The 21880-nt window shown below is 39.8% G+C and overlaps 1 protein-coding gene across 4 annotated transcripts; it reads left to right on the forward strand.

Annotated features, from left to right (window-relative positions):
• The first annotated feature begins 9641 nt into the window (after positions 1-9641).
• Positions 9642-12868, forward strand: LOC149394898 (U4/U6.U5 small nuclear ribonucleoprotein). Of its 4 annotated transcripts, none has more exons than XM_089616032.1 (2): positions 9642-10470; positions 11173-11416. In XM_089616032.1, exon 1 carries the CDS (start codon positions 9791-9793, stop codon positions 10454-10456), a length of 666 nt encoding a protein of 221 aa, XP_089472158.1. In that variant the 5' UTR covers positions 9642-9790; the 3' UTR covers positions 10457-10470; positions 11173-11416. The 4 variants fall into 4 exon arrangements, with proteins under 4 accessions (XP_089472158.1, XP_089472159.1, XP_089472157.1 ...); XM_089616033.1 differs by lacking the exon at positions 11173-11416 and adding an exon at positions 11058-11140; XM_089616031.1 differs by lacking the exon at positions 11173-11416 and adding an exon at positions 11564-11638 and having other exon boundaries at positions 9643-10470.
• Positions 12869-21880: the final 9012 nt, after the last annotated feature.

Below are 21880 nucleotides of genomic sequence, written 5' to 3' on the forward strand. Positions count from 1 at the left end.
TTTATTTTAAATGTTCAACTATATCATAATAAGTTAATACTAAACACTAAACCGAGACTTTGCGAGTCTCCGAACAAAAACCGAAGGCCTTTCCTACTCGGCCCACCCTCGGCTTGGTCCGGCCCCGCCTCGTCAACACTCGCGCGGTAGCTCTGCCACCTCACGGACAGCGTCCTCGCCGTCCCGAACCCGCTGCCCCGAGCCATGTACAGTTACCTAAATCGAGCCTAAATTCTCGACCATCACAACTCAGACGCACACCAACGAAAACAACCATTAACTCGTAGTAAACAAAATTCTCAGATTCTAACCATCATCACAAAACAGTTTCACATCATTTCAGTCCAAAGCACAATAAACGCTTAACAATTTCAGCCAATACACATCACCAACAGTCTCGAATCATCAACAATTCAACATCACAATTAAATCTATCATCACACGGCCAAGACCCAAAAATCAAACCCAAACTCGTCCAAATAAATTTCCAGACTCAAACCTATCACGTGATTCTCAGACATCTTCCAAAGGAATTTCCTTAACCATGATAAACAACCAGAACATCAACAACGTCAAAATGCCAAAATTACACTCGGCCAGAAGAAACAATTTCAGAACCAAATAGAATCCGAGCCCAACCAATAAACAAGGCATCCGGCGAGCTCTTCTCAGCCGGTGTCCTTGAAGACGCGCGGCGGCTCTTTTCCTTGGCGGAGCGCGCGCGAGTTTGAGTTGAGTTCGCCGGTGTCCTTGAAGACGCGCGATTTTTTTCTTTCCTTTTTTGTTTTCTTTTCTTCTTCTCCTGGGTTGAGTTCGCGTTGGTTGTGCCTTCACCGAGTGAGAAGAAGAAGAAGATGAAGAGGGTGAGCGATTGAAGAGTGAGCGTGAATGAGAGAGATGCTTGGAGGGAAATTAAGATTTGAGGGGTTTTTTTTCCAGAAAAGAGAGAGTGAAGATGAGAGAGAGAGAGCAAGAACGAATTATTATTTATTTTTTTAGAAAATGAAAGAGAGTGAAGATGAGAGAGAGAGAGAGCAGTCAAATATGAGAGAGAGAGAGAGAGAGCAGTCAAATATGAGAGAGAGAGAGAGAGAGCAGTCAAATATGACTGCTTAGGGTAATTCAGGAAAGTTGTCGTTAGCAAACTTTATAGCATCTTAATTAATAAGATTAGTTAGTAGGTGCGTACAAAAATTAACCAAAAACTGGTTAAACCGATTCGGTACGAAAATTTGGTGCCACATCATCAAATAAAAATCCGATTCGGAACGAAAATTTAATGCCACATCATCCGGCTTATGAAACTGGATCAGTTATCGGCTTTAAATATCCGAAAGTTCGGTTTTATTGCGACAGAGCCACAAAGGCTCGGTTTAGTATTTAGTATGTTAATAGGATAGTCCTGATTGGTTATATATGTGTTTTTTTAAATTGCAGATTTTGATTAGTCAATATTTTAGGAGAAACTCTGCCGAATTTTTGGTAGAATAAAACATATTTGTAAAAAAATTAACTCTTTCAATAATATATTTTAACGAATTAACTAATTTGTCGATATTGGTAACTCGTTAATGAAATCAGTAGTGAATTTGTATATAATAACGGATTCTAACTATTTTTCAAAATTAATACATGTCTTTCACAATTTCTCTTTCACCCTTACAAATTCGCTCTCGACTCTTTCAAATATTAACGATTCACTCTCATTTTCCTAACAATTCATCACTCTCAATTTCCTAACAATTCACTCTCAATTTCAAATATTAACGATTCACTCTCAATTTCCTAACCATTCATTTTTACCTCTCAATTTCCTAACAAAATGAATACTAACGATTCATTTTTATCTCTCAATTTCCCATCTCATTCAGCGGAATGTCAAATCCAAGTAGAGATTGGATTACCGAGAACAATCGGTTGAGTTTGCAGTATAAAACAGAGGTTAACGAGTTTATCCGCCTTGCAAGCAGATTCCCGAACGAAAATGGTCAATATCGTTGTCCTTGTAAGTCTTACAATAACGTGAGATGGCAGGACATCGGGGTCGTAAAGAATCACCTTTTGAACAAGGGGCTTACCTCGGGATACACTGAATGGTATCATCACGGCGAACGTCATGTGCTTACCCAAGTAGAAGATGCCAGTGAAACTAACCCGAGAGGAGTCGGTGGATTGCACGATGCTCTCCATGATATAATGGATCACGAGGACTTCGACGACTTTGCGGATCCGACTCCGAGTGAAGTGCGTGCAGAGGAGCAAGTGGAAGACTTATTTGTCGAGTTGGAAGCGGAATTGTACCCTGGATGCAAAGAGTTTTCATCTTTGTCATTTCTGGTATCGTTGATGCACATCAAAGTCATTAACCATTGGATGAACAAGTCGTTTACAGAATTTTTGCAGCTCTTAAGGAAGTCTCATCCAATTGGTAACCGAATTCCAAAAAAACACTACGAGGCCAAGGCGAAGCTGAAGCTTTTCAGCATGTGATACGATATTGGAGATGTTCTAGTGTGTTGAAGGATCTCACTTAAGTGGTCAATCTAACTACTTACAAAAGTATGTTAAAGACTCGAGACGTACATATTGCGATCAAAACATGGTAACACAAAACTTGTACACAAACAAAATTCACACTCAAGTAGGCTATGACTAACAATCGATGCATATGCTTAAAATCTTACAGTCTCCTAGGCAAGAAATTCGAACTAAAGTCAAAACAAGGCAATCCAACGAAGAAGTTACACTAATAAACACAAAAATAAACCCCCGACAAAAATCCCCCGAAATTGAAATAAACATTGTCCACAATGTTTTGGACATAAAAATATAGGGGCTAGAAAACTTCGACAAGGCGCCTCATGCGCGAATGGGCTCGTCAAAGCTCTGAAAATAAAAACAATAGAAAAAATGAAAATAAAACATTGGGCTGCCTCCCAATATGTGCTTTAGTTAATGTCAATAGCTTGACGAGATACCTTTTCACTATCTCGTGTCTCGGCGGGTCTCATTGCCGAGTCTTTTCCGCTTCTATTTGTATGGCATTAGCTATTCTTCTCTCTACCGTGCTTCGAGAGATTTCATTCATCCTCGTCTCGTGTCGCCCATCTCGATCTTGTTGGGCAGGGTCGGTGGCAGCTGATGCGATTTTGAAAGTGAGACTTCTTTCGCTTCGAGTCAGTGGACCTCCTCCTTGAACTTTGCACGTTTTTGGGCGTCGTAAATCACGAATGTCTCATCATCGCGTTTGACACGCAGCTTCAATTCTCTCTTCTTCATGTCAATTAGTGCGCATGCGGTTGCCAAAAATGGCCTTCTAAGAATTATTGGAATTTTTTGGTATTCTTCCATGTCGAGGAGGAAGAAGTCTGCGTGGAAGGTAAAATTTCCCACTTTGACAAGTACATCTTCCATGAAGTCTCGTGGTACTTCACCGACCTGGGATTGACCTCACCGATCTCTAGCTTGTCAAAGATGGAGGATGGAATTAGGTTGACGGTCCCCCTAGGTCGCACAATGCGTGGTCGAAGTAAACCTTTCCATTGGCGCATGGTATCGTGAATCGGTCCGGGTCCTTGATCTTTGACGGATTGTCTCGGATATGGGGTTTCTTGCGTGTAAACGTGGACCGATAGAGATGGCTTGGTTGCAAGAGTTGTTGATAAAGACGCCTTGTCCATGACCATATTCGTGCTTTCGGGAACATTGCCACTCTGGTGAGTGATGACGTTGCATTGCTCATTTGGATTCTTCTTAGTGTTGTTTGGGAGCGTCCCTTGCGGTCGAGCACTAATGGCTTCGACAATCTGACTAACCTGCATCTCGAGACTCTGGATTTGAGTGGTGTGACATCTGAACGTGTTTCGGGTATCGATGATTAATTTCGCCATGATTTCTTGAAGGTTTTACTTTGAATCTGGAGGAGGTTGTTGAAGAAACCATTGTTGTTGTGAGAAGCTTTGCAGAGGTCGTTGTTGCTGATTTTGTCGTGTTCTCCATGCAAAATTTTTGGAATTATTCCCTGCCCCCATGTAGTTGTTGTAGTTCTGGACCGGGGACGGTTGTAATTTACCATAAAGTTTGCGTTCTCTGTTTGACCTGCCATTCCGTACAGGCTGTGACTCTCTGCCAGTTGTTGTTGCACGACCGCCATTTGTGCTACCAACGCTTTGATGGCCTCCACGTTGATGGTTGAGGTTGTGGCGGGGCTCTTTTGCATGATTCTTCTATCCACCATGCATTGTTTGTTTGAGCACGCCAGCTCATCGAGTAAAGCGTGAAATTCTGATAGCGTCTTAGTCAGCACCGTGCCTCCCGCTGCGGAGTTTACTTAGGTTTTTCGTGGAGGGGCTGAGACTGTAATAGAAGGTCTAGAGTTTCTCTGGTAAGGAGATCCCGTGGTGTGGACACTTCCGCATCATCTCCTTGAATCGCACCCATGTTTCATGGAGTGACTCTCCGTCTCATTGGCTGAAACTATGAGCAGGGGGGGTGTTGGAATCGATCTAGGGTTTAAGAAAATAATTAACGCTTCGGTAAGCGGCGGAATTTTAAAAATTTTCTTTTACAAGTAAAAACGGTTTTTTACTAACCTAGACAAAAGAGCAAGTACACGTAATTAAAAACTATTATGAGCTAAGAAGTTTACTAACCTTTCTTGAAGCTTGATCTTTGAGAAGCTCTTAGAAAGTTGCAACGCTCGTCTCCCCTCGCAGCACGTCTCTTTCTTTCCTCGGCACCTCGAGCAACCACGAAAGTTTCTATCACTAAATCACTCGAGAGAAAAGGAATTAGTGAGTGGGCACTTTTAAACACTACGACTTAAGAACGAGTCTTGAAGTCGCAGAGCTAAACTCTAGGTCAAATGAGGACCTAGGTGCCAAAACAAAATCGAAAATAAACTAGAGAGAGAGAGAGGAGTTCGGCCAAAGTTCTAGAGAGAGAGTCTCTCAAATCTCTTAAACTTGGATGAATGAAATGTGTGGAATGAGGCTCCTATTTATAGGAGAGGTCTCACCTTCAATAAGGTAGTTTCCTCTTCTATAGAATATCACATATTCATGAGAAAATATTGCCCATTACCTCTTTATTCCACACGGCCATAGAGCATCTAGAAGGCTCATGAATTTCTTTCCTTTTATGTTTTGCTCTCTCCTTGCCTTAGTTGGCCGAATTTCCTTATGGCAAGCATAGGAAATTTGTTTCCTCTTTTTCTTTTGGCAAGTATCTTGATACATTTATGCACACAATATTCTCTCTTTCTCTTAGGTATTTGGGCGCCAAACATCATCCTAGAAGGAGCTTCTAGAAGCTTCTTCATTTGTTCATAACAACATGAGAAAGACCCATTAAGAATTTTCAATAAAATTCTTTTGAAATGAAATTAATCGACAAGGCCCAATGATCAAGTCATGGCCGAGTGACATTAAGTCATCAAATGAACTTGTCAAAAAATTTATTGACATTCATTTCATCCTTTGTCTCAAAAGACAAAAATACCCTTTTAACTATTTTCGTTCTTGTTTTGACTTAGCTTCCAGTTTAACTATTCCTATCGATGTGATTCGTGACAGTGACCTCATGGACCCAAATGAACAAAGCTTGAGCTAAACACTTGGACTCAAAAGTTCACAAACCTTTTCCAAGTTTAGCTTAATGTCAACTGACTCCACTAAAGAGTTGACACTGAAAATCTCTCGGTTCAAATGAATTTATTTTCTACTCAAGAATTCAACCTAATTATGTTGAGCGGATCCACTGAATATTATCTATGTTTACCCTTCATGAATGTCATCAGCTAGTCGGGATTTACTAAATTACCATTTTACCCTTCTAGCTGTTATTTCCTAAACTCCTTTGTCGCTTGTGAATAAGTTAGAAACAATGTATTGACGAGGAGCTAACAAGTCACATTGTTTCATCCAAAAGAGTCAGGACTCAATTTGGACACTGGCCAGTTCATTTATTCACACTCCAAGGAACAAAGCATGAGGTGACATACATTGCATTTCAGCAATCTTGTATATGAATTCCATATCTATGAGAACTTCACAAAGTTACTCATGACATTCTCACAACTTAGTACTTCACCAATAGGCCCTGTTCGGAATCACATAGTGAGTCCGAACTCTGACTTTCTCAAATGAGAATACTAAGCTGTGAAATGGCATGTCTCATTTCAGGATTAAGGTAAGCATGATGCAATTCATACATAGTGACTTCGAGACATAAGAGGTTAAATGGTTTGTTCTTATCTTGTCTCTAGAAGTGCACTGGTCAATTCAGTACCTTCGGAAGATACCTAGAAGAACTATAGAGTCTCCAACTCTCAATGCCTCATAACCAGACATCATAGATTCTTCTAACAATCGTACTGAGGTCAATAGTCCTTTGACCCTAAGATTGCGAATATATCGTTCTAAGCAAACTACGAAGAGTTTGTTCATGCAAATCTACATTTGTCTCTTCGTAAGTTGTTAAGTTTGTTTATGGACTAAAGACTATTGTTTTATCGTAAAGCTTCAGACAAGGAAGATTGAATGAACGTTCCAACTTTTTATTAATGAATAAGCAATTACAAGAAAGAGTCTTCATGAGACTTTATTACATCAAATGTAGAATATAAAGATTACAACTCTTCTTGTGGGCACCATTGACAACAGGGGGGGGGGGGGGGGGGGGGGGGGGCTGTCTTCTTGAATGGAAAGAATTTGGCGAAGAAGACACCACAGAGCTCGTCCCAAGTAGTTATAGAGTCGGCAGACAAGGATTTGAGCCAGCTCTTCGCTCGGTCGAGTAGCGTCGCACATCTTGTTGAAGTTGGCGATATGCTAGTCCAAGTCTTTGTGTTGTGATCCGAAGAATTGATTATTTGAACCATTTGGATCGTCCCCGTCTTGATCTCAAAGCTCTGATTTTCCTTGATGGCCGGTATCCAGATCGCGGAGCAGTATCCCTGGATCGTGGGCTTGACATATTCAACGAGCGGCTTCTCAGCCACTGGATCTCCCATGTTCGATTCTTTCTTCTCCTTTCAATTTTTTTTGGCAAGTTTTCTAGATTTTCTCGTAAAATGGAAGAAGCCTCTTATCATCGTCTTTCTGCATGCACATTCAAGAGACAAAAATGAACACAGAAAGACTAGTGAGTGCAAACAAAAAATAAAATAGCTCAAATTGAAAACTAACTAATCTAATCTAGATTAAAAGCTTAGTCCACGACAACGGCGTAAAAAACGTGTTGCGATATTTTCGTACGCAAGTGCACGTAGTCGCTCATGTAGTAAATCGTAAGTACAAGTCGATCTCACGATACTAAGTTAACCGAAGAAATAAACAAGCTAGCAACGAATTGAACTCAAGAATGACATGTTGATGATTATTAACTAAAAACGCGAAAAAAAAATTGAAAGATGGGTGAACGAATATGAGGAAGGCAAGGGCAACGGCTTCACTCACTTTCCTATGGTCGGGATTCTTAGAATCACGCATGATTTTTCGGCTCTCTCTTTATTAATCACGATCACATATTAATATCACTAAATCTCTCTCGAGCATCAAGTCAATCCTAGAAAACATATATAAGGTCGCGGATCTCATGCAAGTATTAAGCATGGAATTAAATAAAGTAAAAGAGAAGATGAACACGAAAAGTACTTCAATTAAATAATCAATCCACAACCACATTCAAGCAAAGCTAGACCATCACCCTTGACGGGTTTAATTCATGGCGACGAGAGTAACAGAAAAAAAAAAAAAAATAAATCCATGAAAACCAAACTCAAACAAATAAACATAAAAACGGGAGTTCCAGAATTAAAGAGAAGAAGAGAAAACGCTGAATCGACGGTGGCGAACGGTGGTGAGAAATGAGTCTTCTTCTCCGGCCTTTCTTCTCTCCCAAATAGCCAAACACTAAACTAAAACCTAAAATAAAATTTAACTTGTGTGTTTTAGTTGCTTTAGGTCGTATATGTATGTTTACAAGGTATTTTTGGAGCTATATCTCCCCTTGGATGAGATTTAAAGGCCGAGATTACTTTTAAAACGAAAACATTTCGAAACTGTAATTTTTGGGCTAAGCCTTCTGGGTAAGGTATTAGCCGCACCACGGCCGCAATAGAGTGCATCGAGCTCTCTGGAGCCGTTGTGCGGTGCACCACAAAAGTTTTCTGTAACGCGCAGTGATGCTTGAAATGCCCATAACCAGTTGCTCTGATGTCCGATTTTTGCAAAGAAATATGCGTTGGAAAGCTAAGAGAAAACTCTATTCAAGTATGAAAAGAATTCCAAAATCATCAATTAAGACTCTCCAAATCATGTAGAAAATGACGCCGTGTTTCTTGTTTCGCTCTACATTGCTTAAAAATATATAGTTTGTCTTGAATTGCTCTAGTAATATCTTTAACACCAAAATTCTCTCCCAATCCTGTAAATCACTTAAAACCACGCAACCAAAATACAAAATTCCCGAGAAGTCACGAGATCTAAGCTCAAAGTTAGGTGTTTAACACGTATAAAATGAGTTCATCACTTGGATTTACTCTTTGATCTTTCTTGTATGTTTTATTATAGGAATACGAATTTCGTAGTAGCAAATTAGGGATATTTGAGGATATAAAGATAAGCATATTCTTAAGAGTTAGAAAGTTTGATAGATTCCCTCAAACGACACTAATTTGTTGTCATCTCAAACAGTCTCGATCCTTTTGAATTAAAAAAATATTCGATTTAAATAAATGGGCCTCAAACTTCCGTGACGAGATCAATTATGACTCGAAATACTTATTGAAATAGATAAAGGATGAATTTGAATTGAAAGAATGGCTTTTGGGTCTTTTTTATTGATTATTGAAAAATGAACAACAATGGTAAAAACTATTAATGAAATCGAGAAAGACAAAAGAAGAATCATAAGCAAAGAGGTCGAGAAAATTAATACACACATGAGGAAGAGAATTAATGTGTCGGTTTTTTTTTTTTTTTTTTTTTTAATGAAGTCCTATATTTATAAATCCCGGGAAGGCACTTCGAGCTCCGTTATGACCGGAACATGTCGTCGTGGAATAAGTCTTCGGGCTCTCTCTCTCTCTCTCTCTCTCTCTCTCTCTCTCTCTCTCTCTCTCTCTCTCTCTCTCTCTCTCTCTGCAACACGTACTCGGCTTGATTTGGATTTAACGAGACATTTGAGGAAGTGGTTACACTAATCTTCAAACTTTAATGCTTCAAGGGGTTCATTTTGATCATGGTAATTTAAAACTATTCATTTTGGTCATGGTAACTTTAGACGCGATCAAGCTCCGACCAACAAATATGTTATAAGAACATACTCCAAAGGAATTTGTTTTTTTTGAAACTACAAACAATTTTTTGTAAATGAAATAAAATGAAAATAATCAACTCATCCTTTATTATATATTTAAAGTAAATGATATAAAACTCTAACTAATTTGAATGGAGAAATTACAAAAACAATTTAAAAAAATTTAAGCGTAACATTTTAAAAATAGCTAAATTAAATTGTTAAAAAAAAAAGATTAAATGCAGTAAAAAAACAGTTAAGGTTTTCTTAAAAAAAATTGTACACAAAAAAAAAAAAGCGACTATTTATCACATTAAAAAAAAAGCTATTTTAATAATAAAAGCTTTAAACGTGTTACATTTGCAATAAATTTCAAAAGGAAGCGATTTCCAAAATTTGATAAGACATCAAGTGGATTTCCCCTCCCTCACTCCAACTCTCCATGTAACGAAAGCACCCATTTCTCTCATCCTTCTCTGAATCCGCGACAATGGGCGACCGAGAGAGAGCTCGCGACAGAGACAGAGACAAAGACAGAGACCGAGCCCGAGACCGAGATCGAGACCGAGATCGCGACCGCGACCGCGACCGAGACCGAGATCGAGATCGCGACCGAGATAGACGCCACGACAGAGACGACGGCGACCGAGTCAGAATCAAGAGGTCGCGCACTCCCGAGCGCAGCAGCGGCGGCAGATCCCGCCACGGCCGCTCCCACGACTCCCGCTCCCTCTCCCCCGACGACGACAGATCCCGCCGCCGCCGCCACAACCGGACGCCCTCCCCGGACTCCCGCAAGCGCCACCGCCGCGGCGAGCCCGCGGCGGAGGACGAAAAGGACCGCCACAGAGCCGTGGAGGACTTCGTCGACGGAATCGCGAAGGAGCACAAGAACAAGAAGCAGTCCGACAACGGCGGCGGAGATTCGGCTGCCGAGCAGGAGGACGGAGGCGGCGGCGAGGGAGGGATGGAAGAGGACGAGGCGGAGATGATGAGGAAGTTGGGGATTCCGGTGGGATTCGATTCGACGAAGGGGAAGCACGTCGCCGGAGCTGACGTCAGCGGAATCAGGGCTGTGACGAAGAGGCAGCCTCGGCAGTACATGAACCGCCGCGGCGGATTCAATCGCCCTTTGCCTGCTGAGCGCACTCGATGAATCGCCGCGCACCGGTTAGGGTTCGAAACCTTCATTCGCTGTTTTGAGCTTTTTCTATGTCTTTTAAATTAGGGTTAACCAGAAACTTTCGTGATTTGAGTTGCTTAGTTATTGTAATCTGTAATATGAATGGTTAAGGTGTTATCAGTGACTCATTTCTACACTGTTTTTTTTTTCTCATTTTTAGCTTTTTTTTGTTTTTTTCTAATCAGAAATTCTTTTAAGTGAGTTCTTAAGATATTTTAAAATCCCTTAGTTTGATCAGAAGAATATTTGGTGATAGCTGTGGTCTCAAACTGCTAAGTTTATAGTATGCCAAGTAGATTCAACTGGAATTTTGTAAGCTTTGTATGGTGGTAGATCAGAGAAAGAAAGAAGGAAAAAAATTACAGAGACTAAGCTGATCCTGAAACTTCAATAAATCTGACTGAATTAGTTTAGGGTGTTTGCAATTTGAAATCGTGGCGTTAACTATCAAGCAGTGGTTATGACTGCTTTGCCAATTACCTTAGTTTTGCTCTTGGTTTGAGCTCTGTTTTAGCTTAGTTCTTAGGTTTCAGTTCTGTAATAAACTCTTCACTTTCAAGAAAACCTGTAACAGGTCGGGTTTGAAAGAATAAGGAGATGCTAGTTTCCTTTCAACTGAGGGGGTATCATCTGAATGAAAATTTCGGCACTGGTTAGCTTTTATTCACAGTTTTTGTGCTCGAAATTAGGCAAAAACTTAAGAAGGCCAATGAGCATCTGAGGCAAAAGAGAATCTAAGATGAAGAGCTGAATTGGTGAATGATAGTTTGATCAGTTTTGTATCTCCAATGAGTTACCCGTTTAAACAAACAAGTGCTCTTAGGCACTTCAACTGGAAAAAGCTTGTGCTAATAAGGTCTTTCGTGTCATATTAGTTGCAAAAGCTAGATTTATAGGTTCTTGAGGGTTTGGCAAACAAGGCAGTGTGTGTGATAGTTTTTTTTTTTCCTTTGTATCAGACTTGTAATTTTTTCTGTTTATTATTTAATTTAGAGGTGGAATTCTTGCTCAATTTACTGATATTGTGGTTGGTTTTAGATATCTCTGAATTATAGTTTCTGCTTTTTTGCTCGAAATTAGGCAAAAACTTAAGCAGGCCAATGAACATCTGGGGCAAAAGAGAATCTAAGATGAAGAGCTGAATTGGTGAATGATAGTTTGATCAGTTTTGTATCTCCAATGAGTTACCGTTTAAACAAACAAGTGCTCTTAGGCACTTCAACTGGAAAAAGCTTGTGCTAATAAGGTCTTTCGTGTCATATTAGTTGCAAAAGCTAGATTTATAGGTTCTTGAGGGTTTGGCAAACAAGGCAGTGTGTGTGATAGTTTTTTTTTCCTTTGTATCAGACTTGGAATTTTTTCTGTTTATTATTTAATTTAGAGGTGGAATTCTTGCTCAATTTACTGATATTGTGGTTGGTTTTAGATATCTCTGAATTATAGTTTCTGCTTTTTTGCTCGAAATTAGGCAAAAACTTAAGCAGGCCAATGAACATCTGGGGCAAAAGAGAATCTAAGATGAAGAGCTGAATTGGTGAATGATAGTTTGATCAGTTTTGTATCTCCAATGAGTTACCGTTTAAACAAACAAGTGCTCTTAGTCACTTCAACTGGAAAAAGCTTGTGCTAATAAGGTCTTTCGTGTCATATTAGTTGCAAAAGCTAGATTTATAGGTTCTTGAGGGTTTGGCAAACAAGGCAGTGTGTGTGATAGTTTTTTTTTTCCTTTGTATCAGACTTGGAATTTTTTCTGTTTATTATTTAATTTAGAGGTGGAATTCTTGCTCAGTTTACTGATATTGTGGTTGGTTTTAGATATCTCTGAATTATAGTTTCTGCTGTTTACAGATTGTACCGTAAACCAGATTCTTGAAAGCCATCAGATACAGAGTGTCATTGAGGCTGTTTGAGACCCGAGTTCGTACCTGGAAAATCAAATTGAAGAGGAAATGTTTCCTACAAACGAGTAGCAATTTTGTAGTGTAATGCATTCATATCTTCTTTGATTTGTGGAGTTTATGAATTCTTGGAATATATAAAGTTGAATTCCGAGGCCTGCATTAGTACGAACACCACTAAAAAACCCCAACCCCTTCATTCTAATAAGCCTTTATTGTTCGCCTTTATTGTTCATTCGCGGCCTCATCGGAACCATAGTTGGAGTGTTGTCAAAACTAAATAGAAGCCGAACACTTCTGCAGCGAACATGTGCATCGAATTGGCAGGAGAGAGTTTTCCGCTGTAGCAGAGGTCCGGCGACGAGGGGAAATGCATACGCTTGCATAAGCCTCCCTCTCTCCGCCAGCTTCCTCTTAGTGTGGGTCGTTTTTTTATTTAAAAAATTGAGCAGGGATAGAGATGTAGTGAATCGATTTTTTTTTTTTTTTTTTTTTTAAATAAATGAAAAGATGGAAGGAAAATAAAAGAGAATAAAAACGTAGTTACACAAAATGCAAAATTAAAATGTATTTAATGGATTTTGGTCAAAACCTATTTAAATGGTCATAGTTTTGGTACTATCCTATATAAAATAAAATGCTTGAAATAAACCAGGGTAATAGCAATACATATGCATATGGATCAAATATAATATTGGGTATGTACCTGAATATGCACGAGGGATTATACGAAGTATGACAACTAGGATAATTTTGGACCAAATTCTAATAAGTTCGAATTAATTCAAAAGTATGACAAGTTGTCTTGTACAATTACCTTTGTAACCTTATTTTTTATTCTTTTTTTAATTTTTTTTTTGTTTTTCTTTCTCTTTCAACACGTGTATAGTAAATAAAAGAAAAAAAAACCCAAGCCCCAAGAACTTTTCTTCGGTTCACTTCACTCGGTTCTTCTCTTTCTCTCTCTCTCTCTCTATACTTTTCTTTTTCTTCTCCACGACTGTTCTTCTTCATCTTCAAAAAAAAATTGTGTTCTGCTTCGTCTATTCCTCTTCTTGTCCACCACGGGTCGCCTATTTCTTTATTGATGTTATTCTCCACCGAAAATGACAAAGAAACCCAAAATCCCCAACACAAACCCTAAAACAAACCCTAAAGTTAAATCTTTGGCCAATAAACCCAAGCCCTTGCCGGAGAAAAATGTAACCCCACCCAAAAAAGGTTTAGCGACTAAAAAATCATCCTCGCTGCATAAAAGTCATCGGGTCTTGAATACCAGCGTCGATGGTTCAAACCAGAACACTGTGAAGACGAAGAGGAAGGTGAAAAAAACGAAATCGCCAAAGTTTGCAGCAAAGGGAGCGAAGATAGAGACCAGCACTGAGCCTGACGAAGGTAGGGCCTTTTTTTTTTGTCTCCAAGCCTTCTTATACGTCAAACGAACTCCAAAACATGTTTCCATGTAACCAATGATTTATTTCGGTTTACAATTCATTTGACGAGGATCCACAAACTTGTGTTTCACATGTCCTACAAATAGTGACATGGCCTTTGGATTCCTTCTCGACTCCACGAAACAAGTATGCTCAGAATCAAACATACATTAACAAGAAAATCATGCCATGGTATCAATAAAATTGCGATTGTGATGGCATTATTTAAACGAACTCATTGCGATTTTTTATATTTGTGTCAATAAATCATAGTGTTTATTGAAATTAATGTCAATAAATACTGTGATTTTAGGCTTTGGCTCATAACTAAAAAATGATGTGATAACTTCATTAAAAGAGTGAAAAAAGAAACGGTTACCTCTTGATTTGAAAAACTTTGGTTTCCCTTAATCTAACGTACGAACGGCCCACTCACAATTGTCACTCGGACAAACAACGTGGAGATAGTTTTACAAGAACATTGTCTTGAATGCAAAGTATTTACTTATTGCATGCATGCTCAAATGCTTCTTCAAGGCCTGTTTGGTAGTGTATATACCTTTTACAACGGCTCTAATATGCAAGTTCAAATCCATCACATTAAACTCTCCAATGTTCTCATAGTCGGTCCTAGACGATGATAGTTTGGTAGGGGATTGTGGAGATCGCTGCGTCAAGGGAGTGGGTTGTGACAGTACCTGTGTCGGGGAAGGGGTTGTGGAGGTAGCTGTGTCGGGGAAAAGGGCTGTGGAAGTCGCTGTGTCGAGGTAGTGGGCTGTGACGGTCTCTGTAGCGGAGCAGACGGCTATGATGGTCTCTGTGGCGGGAAAGAGGGTTGTGTCGAGGGAGTGGGTTGTGACGTGAACGCACGCGGCTGTTCGAACATGTTGTATTCTTCCAATCCAAGAGTGGATTGAGATGCTAATACTCTCCAAATCTACACTCTCCCTTGATTGGACTTGATCCTATGCAAGAGGTGGACGGCCGAATTGCTGCCTTATCGCATGGAAGCTTCTCTATCTCCATAACAATATGAAAATTTTAATCTCGACTCCTCAAATAATACAAGTACCATTTCACGTGTTTATCTTTTGTAATCATTATTAGCAATGCTGAAAAAGGGTGTCTTGAGTGGACAGTAAGAGCCCCATCTCCAAGTACAATGTCTCCATGAGAGGTGACCAAAATCATCCGGAAGCACAAGTACAAACGACGCACCCTCCTTGTATACGCATGGTTGAACTCATGTACCACTATGTTTGACATATATTGATATTTCACCCATTACTGCATAAAAAGAGTGTAAAAATTACTTTTTAAATATTTTAAAGAGTCCATTAGGTATATAGTCATATTTGTAGTTTAGTATTGCTATATAGCCAACGTTTCTTAAATATAGTGTAAATAGCCACATTAATGTATTTACACGTATAAATTAACGTAAATACTCCACATTTTTATTTCAATGAAAGGGCAAACCAGGAATGCCACGTCATCTTTATGACTATTTATCTAAGACTTACGAAATGTTGGCTATATAGCAATTTCAAACGTTTTAGTTGACTAATTACCTAATTTTTTTATATTTTAAATCGTAACTAAAAATTAAAAAAAGTACCAGATTTATTGACGTCTTTGTCGATAATGACAAAGACGTCAATAGATCTCCAAAGAAATTTTCCAGAATCGTTTGAAGATTTGTTGACATCATTGTCAATAAAAAGACAAATATGTCAATAAATTTTCAAATGATTTCCCATATTTTTCAAATGAATTTTTTTTCATTAGATTTCTCAGATTTCCCCAAAAAAATGTCGTTCATTTTTTTTTAAACTACACAGACCGCATAATAACAATGACAATTTTTTTTTAAACTACACAGACCACATAATAACAAAAAAAAAATGCTTTCGACCAAAAAAAAAACGCAAGAAGACTGAAAAACTTCTTTAATGAAAACCTCTACCCTTTAGGTGAACGAAAATGATCTCTAACCTTGTTTCTGGGAGCATTCAGCAACTCAAAAACAAAAAATAACTCAACACAGAGAGAGAGAGAGAGAGAGAGAGAGAGAGAGAGAGAGAGAGAGAGAGAGAGAGCTCTTCACATACATACGGTCAAATAAGTCATGAAGGGATATTACAAATGCAAATATATTAAAATATACCAAAAAGTAAATGCAAAGAAAAATATAAAAGATATTTCATTGAAGATATTTTGTACCAAGACATATATAGAAGTCATACTTTTGGATTAATTTGGACTTATTAGATTTTGGTCCAAATATATTGAGGAAGTCTTAGTTCTGGAATAATCCATATTCATAATTCAATTATTGATTTGAAAGGAATAAAAAATCGAAGTTTCATTTTTCAAGAACCAATATTGTTATAAAGAAAAAGTCAACAATGGTATTTGAGGAATGAAAAATGAATTTTAAAGTTGCATGTAGCTATACAAATTTTAGCTTTTTTCTAATTAAGATTGTCTCAAGCAGTTAATTCTTTATTTCAAGGATTCAAATATCACTTATGAAAATCAGCGTAACGTATTGAGATATTCGACTAACGTTATTGGTATCCCGTATGGAGAAAGTGATAAATGCTATAGAAGACAATAAAGGTAAAATCAACCTTATAAATTCTCATTACCGTTCTTTCCTTTTATACACAAACATTGATATCAATATTCTAACGAGGGAATTAATAAGAGACAAAATTATTCCTCTGTGATGACAACTATTGACAGCTCCTTATAGTACGAGGAACCTGTCACCCAATCAGAAGTCTCCACCGCGAATACTAGGAGCGTATTGAGATAAGACCAGCCACGTCAAGAGTTTCCACGTCATCATTTTGGAAGATGCTAGAAGATATCAGAGGAGATCAGATGGAGTGACATAAACGACATTGGTTTGGTTCAATGTCGTTTATGATGGAGCAGGGAGTATATCGTTTGACCCATCAGTTTTAACATGCCTCGTTAATTCGAGCTGTCCCCTCCATGGCCATACACCCAGTCTATTCCGAAGGTTGATGAAGAAAGCGGTGGAGAGCGGCTTGGTGAAGATGTCGGCAATCTGATCTTGCGCCGGAACATGTTGGACCTGGAGTGATTTGTCTTGAACCTTCTTGCGAACAAAGAACAGATCTAGTTCCATGTGTTTAGTTCGCGAGTTTTGGATTGGGTTCGCGGATAGAAGGACAGTGCTCAAATTGTCGACCTAGATGGTAGGGCTTTGACTCGACAACACTCGAAATTCTTGAAGGAGAGATCGCAGCCAAATAATTTCACCAGTGGCGGTGGCTAAGCTCCTGTATTCAGCTTCCGTCGACGAGCGAGAGACAGTTGGTTGTTTTTTGGAGCTCCAGGTCACGAGATTTTTTCCGAGGTAGATGCAGATGCCGGTGGTTGAACGACGGTCATCAACGTCTGTGGCCCAGTCAGAATCTAAAAAATCAGTGACGTCGAGGGAATGAGATCGATGTAGAAATAGACCAAAGTGAAGAGAGCCACACATGTAACGCAAAATCCTTTTTACTGCTTTCCAATGTGGTTGTAGAGGACAGTGCATAAACTGACTAGCTTTGTTGATGCTGAAACTGATCTCGGGGCGAATGATGGTTGCATATTGAAGAGCGCCAACAACATTGCGATGCAGAGTGACGTCAGTCACAGAATCACCTTGGTGAGCGGAAAGGTGAAGGCCACTAATCATAGGTGTTGGCAGAGGGCTGGCTTCAAGCATATTGGTGCGGCGGAGAAGATCGGTGATGTACCTCTTTTGTGAGAGATGGATACCGGAGTCGGTATATTGGACTTCGATGCCAAGAAAGAAACTTTAGGGGCCCAAATCCTTGAGTGAGAAGGTCTGATCTAGAGCTGTGATGAGGAGCTGAACCTCACGAGGATCGCTGCCTGTGACGATGATATCATCGACATAGACCAAGAGGTAGACCGTTGATGTTGGAGAGAACCGCATGAACAAAGAGGTATCCGCTCGTGACTCTATGAATCCAAAGGTACTGAGTGTTGAGCGTAGTTTCTCAAACCAAGCACGCGGGGCTTGTTTGAGGCCGTAGATTGCTTTGTGTAATCTGCAGACTCGAGGGTGCACCGTGGAGACTTCGAATCCAAGAGGTTGGTCCATGTAGACTTCCTCGGTGAGCTCGCCGTTCAAAAAGGCGTTGTTGATGTCGAGCTTATTAATACGCTAGCCACGAGACAGGGCGATGGTGATGACAACTCGAACGGTGACAGGTTTCACCACTGGTGAAAAGGTGTCGGTGAAGTCGAATCCAAGTACTTGGTGGAAGCCTTTTGCAACAAGCCTCGCTTTATATCTTGCAACTCTACCTTCCGAATTTCTTTTTACTTTGTATATCTACTTGCACCCAATAATTTTACAATTTGCAGTGGCATGAGTTAGAGACCACGTGCGATTCTGGGCGAGCGCACGGAGCCAGCATTGCGTTGCGCCAGTGAAGAGTGTCAAGAGCTTCTTGCAATGATCTGGGTCTTCTTCAAATAAATTGTAAGTTTTAGGGATAGTAGTAATGAAAACTTTGGGTTTTCGAATCCCAGCTTTGCCCCGTGTAACCATAGGATGAGTATTGGTGTTATTAGTTTGTGATACATGAATATCTATTTCCATATTAGATTGCTCATTAGGATTACAAGAAGCATGAAAGGTAGAGGACGGAGAGTTAGAAGAACTATGTGATGGAGTTGTCAGCGGTATGAGGTGAAGCTAGAGGCGTTACTTGAGATGGAGGCAGCATGACCGGAGGCAGCGTGACACAGGCGTATCGGGCTTCGATGATGGTGAAGTAGATGGCTAATTATATGGAAATGTGGACTCATTGAAGGTGACGTCTCGGGAAATGTAAGTTCTCTCATCCTTGGCTAGACACTTGTATCCTTTGCGTTGTGGCGTATAGCCTATGAAAGTGCATGGTTGTGAGCGAAACTCCAGTTTATGTTTGGTATATGGTCGGAGATTTGGAAAGCATTGACACCCAAAAACTTTTAACATGTCGTAATTGACGGTTCATAAGTTTTTCGTAGGGGCTTAGAAAATTTAGGACGCTAGATGGGAGTCGGTTAATAAGGTAGGTCCCTGAAAAGAAAGCATCGTCCCAAAACTTTTGTGGCATATTGGCTTGGGCTAGAAGAGTGAGACCGGTTTCAACAATATGTCGATGTTTTCGCTCGGTGATATCGTTTTGTTCCGGGGTGTGTGGGCATGATACAAAGTGGTCTATGCCTAGTGTGGTAAAGAAAGAACTTAATGCTTGATATTCCCCACCCCAATCGGGTTGGACTCTTTTGATTTTGTGGTTTAGTTGTAGTTCAACTTTGGATTTGAATTTTGTAAAGGTTTCGAACACATCGGACTTGTTTTTCAGAAAATAAATCCGAGTATAACGTGTGTGAGGATCAATAAAACTCACGTAATACTTGTACCCATTTCGTGATAAAACAGGTGATGGCCCCAAAGGTCACTGTGGATAATTTCAAGAGGGTTGTTAGTGGTGTTGTTGGCTTGGGAAAAAGGTAATTTGTGTGCTTTTCCTTGTTGACATGCAGAACGTAAATCAGAATGTTGTGGCAAGGCAATATTGCAAGAAGAAATGATTTTTTAATAATTTTGACGGTTGGGTGACCAAGCCGCCTATGCCAATGCATTACATCATTCTTGCTAGTGTTTCGAACACTTTGATTTAAAGGAAAAGACTGAGAATGTAAAAGCCTAGATGAGCCATAGACCACATTCACACATGGGTTTGAGGTTTTTAGGGAATGAGCATAAAGACTGGACTGATTGTTGTTGGTGGCCGATTTGTTGTTGAAGGTTAGGTTGAAGGGATACAGCCCGTGCTCAAGCGTTCCCCGAAGAAGTACATGCTGCGTGGTTTAATCCTTTACAAGACAAAACAAAGGGTGAAACTCAAAATAAACAGAATTGTCGGAGGCAAGTTATGATACGCTTATGAGGTTCTTGGTGGTTGATGGTAGGTGTAACAGGTTTTTAGAATGAATTGTTTTGATGATTGAGATATATGTGATGGAGAGCTAAAAGAGCAGGAAATATTAGAAATAGATAGGCTTGTACCATTACCAATTTGCACTTTGTTGTTTCCGCGATACTTAGTCCCGAGGTTGATGTTGTTCAGGTCATTGGTCACGTGATTGGATGCGCCAGAATCAGGGTACTACACGTCGTCTTCAAGCTGTTCACTTGGTGAGAATATGGTAGCCAGGGCAGTGGGGTTGTGGCCAGTATTTTGAGTATTGTTGGACCCACCATCGTTGTTGGTGTAGCTTGAGAATGAGTTGTTGAACCGGTTGAAGTAGTGAGCCGCATAGTGACCTTGTTTGCCACAGATCTGGCAAAGAATACGACTGAAGTTGTTCCTTCCTTGACCGCGTCCACCACGTCCCCCTCGTGTGTTGGTGTGCTAGTTTTGACCGGGTCTAGGCGAGAAGTTCGAGTGACGCCGTGGCGAATTGAGTGAGATTGACACTTGGGAGGTGGGAATTCGACGAAGGGGTCGTGCCACGGTCGAGACGAGCTTTAAAGCTGAGCAATGGGGAACTGACATCGTTCAGTGTGAACGGTTCAGACCTGGTGGTTATGGAGACAACCACGGGATCGTATTCACTCCTCATGTAGAATCTGGTCTTCGTCTGAGAGCGTGTGGCCGGCGGAGAACAAAACATCAATGCAAGACTTCATCTTCGAGAGGTACTCACGCATTGTCATGCCTCATTTCTTCATGGTCTGAATCAAAAGCTTGGGTTGTAGGATCTTGGCTTTGGACTGACCGGCATAGGCTTGCTCCAATGAGAACCAGATCTGGTGGGCGCTGTTTAGGCCGACGGTGGTGACGAGGACTGATTCACAGATGGAGGGGAGGAGCCATAAAGCAAGGAGTTAGTCGTGGCGTTCCCAGTGGTCAAATGCTGGGTTATGCTGGCCGTTGATTGTCTATGGTGGTAGGGGAGCAGTAGGGCTTAGGATCTCAGTGAGTCCATGGCCTCGGACAGCCGTGAGCACTTGTTGTCGCCATAGAAGGTAGTTTGTGTCGGAGAGTCATATGCAAGGATCGAAATACCGTTACCGTTTCTAGCTTTCGAATTTACTGGTAACCCCCGGTACCGTAAAGGAATACCGGAGAAAGCAGAAAAAAAAGGAAACCGATACCGTTGAACTTACCGTTACCGTAGAGGAATATCGTCTAATACCGTATTTACCGAGGGGAATTCATAAAAGAAATATACAAAAAAACATACAAAGTACGTAGGATAAAATTCATAAAATTAAAAATAGTGTAGAATGTTTCAACACAATATAAAATTACAAACACAACAAAAAGTAAGTTCAATAGTACAAACCAAAATGATAAAGTTCAACGCAATCCATCAAATATTATAGTTCAACAAATTCAACATAAAACGGATATAAATGAAATGACTACTCATAGCGACCATATGCAACGATCTTATACGCACATGCACGAAAGTACATGTCCAAGTGATAGTTGTACATCGGCCATGCGTGTAGCGACTCGAAATTTTAAGCTTAATGTTGTAAATTAAGTACGTCAAAAGGACGAGAAAATTATGTAAATTAATTTCTAAGAATTATTTTCATCATTTTGGGTTTGGAATAATGAGTTTATCGAATTAATTTGAAATATATTAAGGTAAGGAGAAATCTCGGAATAAAAAGGAAGGATTTATCGAGTTCATCTCGAATAAGAAATTATTTTCCGATGAGATATTCCGGAATTTAATTTGAGAAAATAAATTCTCAAGGACGAGAATGAATTCCGAGAAACCTTAAATAAATTTGAATAAATCGAGAACGAATGAGAAAATTCTCGGTTCAAATCATTTAATTAAAAAGTTCGATGGGTTATGGTTTTAGTCACAAAATTTTGTGACAAGGACGTGGTTGTAATATTTTTCTGGGCTCAGTTGAAATAAAATGTGGAGTTCGGGGTCAGTTTACGAGCGGTGGAGAATTGAAGATTTTCATGAGCAAATATGGAATTCTCATT

This window comes from Urtica dioica, chromosome 5, assembly GCF_054948205.1.
Source record: "Urtica dioica subsp. dioica isolate 48M chromosome 5, U.dioica_male_clone48M_v1_H2, whole genome shotgun sequence".
NCBI classification, from domain to species: Eukaryota; Viridiplantae; Streptophyta; class Magnoliopsida; order Rosales; family Urticaceae; genus Urtica; species Urtica dioica.